Below are 10085 nucleotides of genomic sequence, written 5' to 3'. Positions count from 1 at the left end.
GTTAATTAACCCAAAAATAATATCATCAACATATATTTGTACAAATAAAATATGATTATTCTTTGAAAATTTGAAGAGAGTCTTATCAACTGATCCAACAGTAAAATCATGATTAGTTAGGAATTTTGAAAGTGTTTCATACCAAGCTCTTATAGCTTGTTTAAGACTATATAGAGCTTTGTTCAAATAATAAACTTGATCAGGAAGAGAGCGATTAACAAAACCTATTGGGTTGTTCAACATATACTTCTTCCTGCAACTAACCGTTCAGAAATGTACTATTCACGTCCATTTTGTAGACTTTAATGTTTTTTAAGGAGGCATAAGCAAGGAATATTCTGATTGCTTCAAGTCTTGCAACTAGTGCATATGTCTCGTCGTAATCTATTCCTTCTTCTTTCCTGTATCTTTTTGCTACGAGCCTCGCTTTATTGCACACAACTGAACCATCTTCATTCAGTTTGTTTCTGTATACTCATTTCCTACCTATAACAGTTTTAGAAGCTGGTCTTGGAACTAAGTTCCAGACATTGTTATGGATAAACTGATTTAAATCTTCTTGCATAGCATTTTTCCAGTAAGGATTAGCAAGAGCTTCATCAGCTTTCTTTGGTTACAGTTGGGAAACAAAAGTTGAATGAATAAATAAATTAATCATTTGATTTCGAGTTCTTATCGAATCAGATGTGTTACCTATCACCAATTCTGGTGGATGAGATTTCTTCCATCTTTATTCAGAATTTGTGGCATCGATCTCAGCAACTGTTTCAGTTGGCAACTAAATGTTCTCTTCATTTTCAGTTGCTGCTGCTTCAGTTGGTATTTGAATATTATCATTTTTCTCTACCAACTGATTATCATGAACAATTTCTTGTTCAACTGATTGATCCAACACTTTTGGTTCTGGTGTTTGAAGGATATTTTGATTGATGTGATTTCTTCTTCACTATCATCCTCCAAACTTATATCTGTAAAGTGATCTACTAGCTCAATTGGATCAGTTGGATTATCAGTTAGTACAAATTCATCAAATACAACATGAATTGACTCTTCGACAATCAAAGTGCATTTGTTAAAGACTCTATAAGCTTTACTAACTGATGAATAACCAAGAAATATTCCCTATGCAGATTTAGCATCAAAAGCTTTTAAATAAATTTTCCCATTATCAAGAATAAAACATCTGCAGCCGAATATTTTAAAATAAGATACCACACTTTTACGTCCATGCCAGATCTCATATGGCGTTTTCAAATGAATTTTTTTAATCATCGATCTGTTCTGAGTGTAGAACGCAGTGTTTACTGCTTCTTCCCAAAACCTCTGAAAAATACCAGAATCAACAAGCATTGTTCTAGCAGCTTCTTTAAGTGTTCTATCTCTTCTCTCAGCTACATCATTTTGCTGAGGTGTTCTAGCTGCTGAGAGATCATGCTTGATCCCAATATCTTCTAAAAAAATTGAAAGACTTTGATTGATGAATTCAGTCTCTCAATCAGACCTTATTCTATCAATACCAATTGATTTTTCATTTAATAATCTTTTGAAAAGTTTAATCAGTCGTGCAACAGTTTGGTTTTTTTATTTTAAAAAGATAACCCAAGTAAATTTGAAAAATCATCAATGATCAACAAGGTGTATTTCATTTTACCTAAACTCATGACTGGTATAGGACCAAAAAGATCCATATGTAGCAGTTCTAAGCATCTGGAGGATGATTTACTCCCCTTGTTTTTAAATGAAGATTTTACTTGCTTACCAAACTGACATGCTAAAAAAATTTTATCCTTTAAAAAATCTATTTTGGGCAAACCAGTTACAAGATCATGGTTACTCAGATAAGCAATAGACGTAAAAAGGTGGTTCAACCTTTCATGCCATCACCAGTTCTTACAAGATTTTGAAGCTATAAAACAGACTGGTGCATTAGGTTGATCAGTCCAACTGACTTTGTAAGTGTTTCCACAACGATTGCCAGTTAAAATTGTGTCATCAGTTGAGTTTCTAACTGTGCACGTGTGTCTGCTGAACTGAAGTGAGAAATTATTGTCACATAAGTGACTGATGCTAATCAAGTTATACTTCAAATTCTCAACTAGTAAGACATCTTTGATAATAAAGTTACCATGGATAAGCTTACCCTTACTCACAGTTTTACCTTTGGAGTTGTCTCCAAAGCTGATGTTTGGACCAGTGTATTTGATTAGTTGGGATAGCAAATTTGTATTACCTATCATATGTCGCGAGCATCCACTGTCCAGATAGAAAATTGATTCTTTGTTTGTACCTGTCACCTGCAATCACACACAACAAATAATTTTTGTACCCATATCTATTTGGGTCCTAAACGGATTAGTCGTTTAGGAACCCAGACTTGGATCAGTCTAACTGACTTTCTTGTTGCTGTGTTCCAAATGGTTTTTCCCGGCTTGTGTGTCTCGGTGTGTTGTGTGCAGATGAGACAATATGTCCTTTAGCCTTGTTCAACTAGTTGTTCAGCCGATATCTTTTCTGAACTGGCTTACAGTTATGGTAATTAGAATAGCCATTTTGAAAAATCAGGTGTTTATTGCTGAACCTTTTTGGTTGTCGCTACACGAATCAGTTGACGTTTTAGGGCTATACAAAATTCCATACCTTTTAGCCTTGTTCTTATTTTCAATAGGCTGTTCAAATGGTCTACTCTACTCAGGTTGTTCTTGTACCACAGCTGATTTGACAAAGTGAATATATTTCCCTTTACCCATGTTCAGTTTTGGCTGAGTATCATTGGTAGAAGCTTCATCATGATTGCTAAAAACTTGACCAGTTTTATCGGTAACTGATTTTTGCATATCTTGCATTTCAGCTAGTGCAGCTGATGATTTACTCCATGCCTGAATAATCTCAGTTTAATTTGTATTCTCAAGCATTAAATGCTGAATCATAGATTGATTCTTTCTTCTTTCAGAATTCAGCTCAGCAATCTCCCGTTTAAGACTCAACAGTTCAACTTATTCATTAGTTTCGTTTTATCTTCATTGGGATCAATTTGCTTTGCTTTGGCCTTCTCAACTAGAGAGCTAGCTTGTGATACTTGTTGACCATGTCATGTAATGTTGAAATAAGTTCATCACCTGTAAAGTCAGTTGAAATAAAATCGAATACCTACTCAGTGGTTGATTCTAGTTCTGTGTCATCAGCCATCAGACAATTGACTTCCTCATCATCACTAGAGCTGCTCAAGCTCTCAGGTTCTGATTCATCGCTGTCAGATTCAGCCCACTTGGATTTACTTTCTTCAGCTAGAAGAACTTCGTGTTTCTTTCTGAATGATTTCTTATCATCTTTGGTTTTTCTCCTGTGCTCATGAGATTTCTTTCCCTTCTCATCTGATACTCGACTATCCTTCTTTGGCTTAAGACAATCAGCAATGAAGTGTCCAGATTTGCCACAGTTGTAGCAATAATTTGTTTCTTCCTTTGTGTTATTCCTCTGATATTGTCTTTGAAATGAGCCTTGATTTCTAGTCATGAATCTTCCAACTTTTTTGACAAATAATGACATTGCGTCATTGCTTAACTGATCAGCAGTTTTCTCAACTGAACCAGTTGGTTCCAGTTTGACAGCATTAAGAGCTGCTGTAGCTGCTGGTGTGGAAGGTTCTCTTTCTCTCGTCCGCAACTTGAACTCGTAGGCTTTTAGATCAACAAATAGGTCTTGAACTTCGACCTTGTTTAGGTCTTTTGATTCTCGCATGGCCATGGTCTTAACATCCCAATCTTTGGGAAGACCTCGAACAACTTTTAGTGCAACTTCTTTATTTGAATACACCTTTTCAAGTGCATTCAATTCGTTCATTATGCAACTGATTCTTTCATCATATTCGTGCATAGCTTCACAAATCTTCATTTTAATATTGTCGAATTTTTTAACAGCAACTGAAAGTTTATTCTCTTTGGTTTGTTCATTGCCTTCGTAGAGCTGAGTAAACTTCTCCAAGATTAATTTTGCAGTCTTGCACATCTTTATTTCACTGATAGTGATTTTATCCAACATTTTGCAAAAGATATATTTGGCTACATTTTCCATATTGGCTTTTCTCTTGTCCTCTGTTGCCCATTTTCTTCTCTTGGCTTTTCAATGCGATGGGGTGCACCATCAGTTATGGCAACAACAGTATTTGCTTTCAGTATTCTCATGGGTCCGTCACTAATGACATACCACATGTCATCATCTTGTGCAGCTAGATGAGCCTACATCCTAATCTTCTAGTTATCGAACTCTTATCTTGAGAACATAGGAATTTTATTGAAGGAAGACATGATGATCAGATTTTGTAGGTAGGAATATTCAGGAACAAGATTCAACTGCTCTGATCACTACAACAAAAAATGGCTATTGTGACACTTTTTTGTAGACACTTTTAATTAAATGTTGTTACAAATACTTAATAATGACACTTGTAAAAAATTAATAATGTGTAAAATAAAAAACATATTAGATTAGTTATCATGACATTTTTAATTGATGTCATTTTGTATATATTTTCCCTCCTCCAATATTTATCCAACCCATATATTCTCACATTTATTTTATTTATTTTTTCAACATTGTAAAAAATCATTAAAAAACTAAAAAAAAATTAATTAAAAGGAAAAAAAAAAGAAAGAACGATGGATTAATTTATACAGTGTGCCAAATCTCTCTCGCGCTCTTTCTCCCAAATCTCTTGCGCCCTTCTCTTTTCCCTCGTTTAGCCGCTAATCCTTCCTTCTTATTTCTTTTTTCTAGTGTCACGGTTTGAGATTTTTCCAGCCACTTCTCATTTTCAGATTTAGTCCAGCCGCTCATCCGGTAAGTTCCGAATCCCTTGTTTTGTAAGAGATTTTGGTCACGGTTTTTTTATAAGAGTGTTCGATTCATAGAGAAGAGGAGTTCGATTCATTTGATTTTATAAGAGGAGTTCGATTTTATAAGAGTGTTCGATTTTAGAAGAGGAGTTCGATTTTATAAGAGTGTTCGATTCATTTGATTCGCTTGACTGATTTATTGAGAATAGAGGAGTGTTCGATTTGGGTCACATTTTTTGTGATTACAACAAAGTTAATTCATAACATAAATGTTGTTCTGTTTTCTTCTTTGTTGCTAAATATTCGCTTGATTGGTTTATGATATGGCTTGATTGGTTTATGATATGGCTTGATTGGTTTATGATATTCTCTTGATTGAGAATAGGGGAGTGTTCGAATACCGTGTTTTGTGTTCTGTGTTCTTCTTTATAAATATTTGCGTGATTGGTTTATGATATCTCGTTGTAAATCGGAGAGAACACAGAGTTGGGAAGACATTCCAATACAATAGCTCAGAACACAAAACAAGACTTATTTAGAAACTTACTTTCCTGTACAGAGCCGTGAGGTTGGGCTAGTTGAAAGGAAAATATCCAGCTATTAAAACAATTTCCTGTACAGAGCCGTGAGGTTGGGCTAGTTGAAAGGAAAATATCAAGCCATTAAAACAAAAGAGAATAACTCTGCACGACTTTAATGGTTTAGCAAGAGTACTCTTAAAGACATGACTTTATTGGTCTATAAATATTCGCTTGTTTGGTTTATTAGAATATATATCTATTAAATTTTGTTCATTATCAGTTTCAAGATCAATTTCTTGTTCTTTTAATATATATTTTTTGGAAAGAAATTTCAGTGAAAACACATGACTTTATTGGTTTAGCAAGAGTACTGTTAAACATATCTTAACCATAATCAGAACCTTAATAATTGTATGTTGGTTTGTTATGAATCTGATTAAGATTTTCTAGTAATCAGTGCTATTACATGTAATCTGACCAAAACTGATAAATAGAGAAAATCCAGCTTCATTAAAGCCATTGAGGTATGGGCTACATAATCTAACATTTCACGAGATGCAAAGAGGTATGGGCTTCATAATCTAATTTCCAAGATTTCATATTTCAGAGATTTTAAGATTTTTTTGGGTTTATTTTATAAGTATGGAGATGTCTAGGAATTGGCACACACGTGCACAGTTGTGAGAATAAGCTCTTTTTCGGGGCAAAGCACAAAGACTTAAGACTATAAAGGCAAAATACAGCAGGGACAAAGTTCCTGGAGGATGACTATTTAAGGTATCTTGAAATTTAGTTAACCTCTATTCTCATTCATGTTAAATGACGAATGAATCAACATTATTTTGAATATGATTTCTGGATTATGTTTCGAGAAGATAGTTGAGAATATCAAACTTATATTCTAAATATAAGTGGATTTGCTGGATACTAGAATAATAATAACATTATATATTTTAATTTCATTTTTCACTATGGATCTTTTATTTATCATATCAAAAGATATAACTAACTTTTTTTATCTTCAAGTTGTGACTCTTGCTCTTGATAAGAATGGCTAGTGAGGGTAAAACTGTTGGAAAACCTCATTTTCAACATCAAGATAAGGCAAATACACAATCTCGAATTATGATTGCCAATCACGCAGCTCGAAGTTCAAAAAAAGGTAGAATGTAACTTTATACATCAAGGATATGTTTGCTGATTTTGTATTACACTTATTGGACCTTTTGATTTTGTCTGAATTTTATGTACTTTGTTCAAGTTGGCCTTGCAAGAGAACACGGTAGCATGAAAGCTAGCAGAAAAGGTTAGCATTTTCTTGTTTATAATTAAAAACTCAACTTACTTATATTTTGGTAGTTTCAAAACTTGTGCAGAAGTTCAAAACATACAAGGTATGTTGAATAACCAAATGGATGGAGTTTCAAAGCACCAACACAATGATTTACAAGGTATTAAATATAAAAAGATATGAAACATATAGTATTTTATTTGAAACGATTAAGTTTGGATATGTATAATGCTTACTTCATGTTTTATTTATTCTATATAAAAGCATTTGTAATTTTTAACCTTTTATTTTGATAGGAACGACTCGTAAGAGTAAATTTTTTAGAAAATCTCATTTTCAACTTCAAGATGAGGAAGATACACAAGCACGTATTATATTTGTCAATCATGTAACTCGAAATTCAAAAGAAAGAGGTATCATCGCATTTTACACAAAAACAATCTGTTTGTTGCTTGTGTATAACTCTTATTTGACCTTTTGCATTTGCATGAATGTTGTATACTTTGTTCAAGCCAGTCTTGCAAGAGAACTTGGAAATAACATGGTAGCTAGCGAAAAATGTTAGAACTTTGCTGCTTATAATTAAAACTTAACTTGCTTATATTTTGGTGGAGTCAATACTTGTGCAGAATGTCAAAACATACAAGGTATGCTAAATAACCAAATGGATAAAGTTTCAAAGCAGCAACACAATGATGTACAAGGTATGATATATAAAAATATATGAAACTTGAGAATTTTTTATTTCAAAAGATTAAATTTTGATATAATGATATAATTCGGTATAATGCTTATAAATGCTTTTTTATCTTATATAACTTGCTTTTGATAGGAATGGCTCTTAAAAATAAAAATGTTGGAAAAACTCATTTTCAACTTCAAGATGAGACAAATACTCAACCACTGATTTTGATTGACAATCACACAACTCGAAATTCAAAAGAAAGAGGTAGCATCTTATTTATAATTATAAACTCAATTTGCATATATTTTGTTGAAATAATGCTTGTGCAGATTGTCAAAGCATACAAGGTGCATCAAGAAACCAAATAGATGAAGCTTCAAATCAAAATGACATTGAATTACAAGGTAACATCCTAAAATTTAAGATATAGAAAGACATGAAATTATAGTTTTTTAGTTCCGATGATTACATTTATATATAACTTGTTATAATACTTACTTCATCATTTATTTATCCATATAAAAAACATACAGGTTTGACTTCTAGGATCACATTCAACAATAACCCACATGTTGAAAATGATTCTATGGACGAAGAATCTGATCAAGGTAACCTATACGAAAAATTTAATAACTCATTTCACTTTATTTATTCAATCATTTATTTCTCCTTTTTGCATCTAGATGTAGATAGCGAAAGTGAATCTCTTGACGCTGAGAAGAAAACTAGAGGCCCTACATTTATGAAGAAATTTGGGGTAGACCTAGCACGCTGCCACGTATTAAGATTCGATGTGATGATATGGGACGTCCTATTGGATCAAGAAGAAATAAATTTACTGAATTTTTGGGTACTTTGGCAAGAAATGGTAAATTTTGTCCGATTGACGTGGAAGATTGGCATAAAATGCCCCTGGATAGTAAGAAAAAAATGCTAGATGTTATAAAGGTAATTGAAATGTTATTGAATAATTTTATTATTGAATAATTTTATTATTAAATAATTTTTTACTATAATGGTAAATTGTCTAAATGCCTTTGTAGGAAAAGTACGACCTTCCTCCTGGAACAAAAAGTTGGACGCTATGTTCAATAGCAACAAAATGGAGAAACTGGAAGTCAGAACTTAAAAAAAAGTATTATGATCCTGAGTTGCCAATGCAAGTTCTTCTTGAAAAAAGAGATAAAAGAGCTTTTGTAGAACAATATGTAAAACTAGTTGCTCAGTGGAACTCAGAAAAATCAAAGGTATACAATATGAAATATATTTAGAAAAATGTTCATGTAGACATTTGTCTTGTGTACCAAGTTGAATTTAATGTATCAGGAGAGAAGTGAAAAAATTAAGATTGCTCGGAACCAAAAGATAATGAATCAGACAACTGGAAGAAGATCTTTCGCTCAAGTGCAACAAAAATTGGTAATTTATCTTATTAATCTTATAATTCTACATGCATTAGAATCTACAAACTTTTAACCAATTACATATTAGAAAAAAGAAAAAGTGCGACCTCTATCAAGAGTTGAATTATTTCATGCCTGTTTCACTCATGCTAATGGAAGTCCCTCAAGCAACATTGTGACAGAAAAATTGGTAAGTTGTTTTATAAACTTCAGCCAGATTACTTTCAAAGATATTAGTTTTCATAATCATTATCAATAAATTATGGATTTTGATTTTTTTGTGAAGGCTGCAATGAAAGAACTAGAAAATCAACTTCCTGAAGATGAGGATGATCAAATTGGTCAAAATGACGTATTTGCTCAAATCATTGGACCAGATAGACCAGGCCGAGTGCGTATGCTTGGTGATGGTGTTAACCCATCTGATTTATGGGGAGAAGTTCCAAGCCGTAGTACATGCAATCGAATAGTGATGGAGCAAAAGAAAAAGTTAGAAAAATGGATGAGCAAATTAGAAAACAAGGCCAACACATTGCAATGTTAGAATCAAAGATTTGCAATCAACCAAACCAAAACCTTGGTTCAAATTACAACAATATACAACACACATCATCCTCTAGTAGTCCATTATCTCCAAAGGTAAAGTCTTTTTCTAGTTTTATTACTTTATTATTATATTGAGTCAGTACTTTATTGATTCAGCATTGGCTTTTTAGTTTAAGAATATACGTTAGATGCGTAAATGGTTTTTCTTTTGTTTATATTGATATTATTTATTATTTGATGTGGCATAATGAGTTGGAGTTTGCTTTTTTGTAAGCTATGTTTTGTGTGAGCTTATAATTATCTCGAGTTAGCCATTTATTTATTTAGATAGTATATTTTGGTTGAGAATATATATTACATGTATATTTGCTGTCATGAATTAACTAATTTGAATGATGTTTCTTTATGCTTTTTTGTTTTCTGGCTAGCTGGACATACTCATTAGCATAATGGTTGTTGATGATTGTACTTTATAATTTTTTTTATCAAAACCTTCTCTTTTGCACTTTCACGTAGATTTGATGCTCTGTCTCAATAAAAAGTCTATTTGATTCGACAAAAATTGTGGCAAAAGGAGTGGTTCGTAGCATGGATCCAAATACCGAAGTAGGAAGACAGACGTTGGGACCAAATTGGTGTGAAATACAAGTTCTAGTTGTCCTAGAACGGGAAGAGAGTTTGATTAGGCCATATGAGCTTTTACAAAAGGTTGGGGATACACTTGGAGGAATGATAGCATGGCCTTGTCATTTAGTATGATATTCAACTTTTCAATTAACTAGTATTTATTGTTATGTTCGTCATGTT

The 10085-nt window shown here is 32.8% G+C and overlaps 2 protein-coding genes across 11 annotated transcripts; both read left to right on the top strand.

The window, feature by feature from the left end:
* The first annotated feature begins 4696 nt into the window (after positions 1-4696).
* LOC142531582 (uncharacterized) lies at positions 4697-8509 on the top strand. Of its 10 annotated transcripts, XM_075637784.1 has the most exons (11): positions 4697-4836; positions 6380-6515; positions 6615-6659; positions 6730-6804; positions 6941-7057; positions 7274-7348; positions 7477-7593; positions 7659-7733; positions 7863-7937; positions 8013-8277; positions 8373-8509. In XM_075637784.1, exons 2-10 carry the CDS (start codon positions 6404-6406, stop codon positions 8264-8266), a joined length of 945 nt encoding a protein of 314 aa, XP_075493899.1. In that variant the 5' UTR covers positions 4697-4836; positions 6380-6403; the 3' UTR covers positions 8267-8277; positions 8373-8509. The 10 variants fall into 10 exon arrangements, with proteins under 10 accessions (XP_075493899.1, XP_075493914.1, XP_075493891.1 ...); XM_075637799.1 differs by lacking the exon at positions 4697-4836 and having other exon boundaries at positions 6125-6515; positions 6941-7009; XM_075637776.1 differs by lacking the exon at positions 4697-4836 and having other exon boundaries at positions 6125-6515.
* LOC142537637 (uncharacterized) lies at positions 6010-9276 on the top strand. Its single transcript, XM_075643137.1, has 4 exons — positions 6010-6130; positions 8656-8748; positions 8821-8922; positions 9019-9276. Exons 2-4 carry the CDS (start codon positions 8698-8700, stop codon positions 9274-9276), a joined length of 411 nt encoding a protein of 136 aa, XP_075499252.1. The 5' UTR covers positions 6010-6130; positions 8656-8697.
* The last annotated feature ends 809 nt before the right edge of the window (positions 9277-10085 follow it).

This window comes from Primulina tabacum, chromosome 2 (genome assembly GCF_025594145.1).
Source record: "Primulina tabacum isolate GXHZ01 chromosome 2, ASM2559414v2, whole genome shotgun sequence".
NCBI classification, from domain to species: domain Eukaryota; kingdom Viridiplantae; phylum Streptophyta; class Magnoliopsida; order Lamiales; family Gesneriaceae; genus Primulina; species Primulina tabacum.
This window is presented reverse-complemented; position numbering and strand designations above follow the sequence as displayed.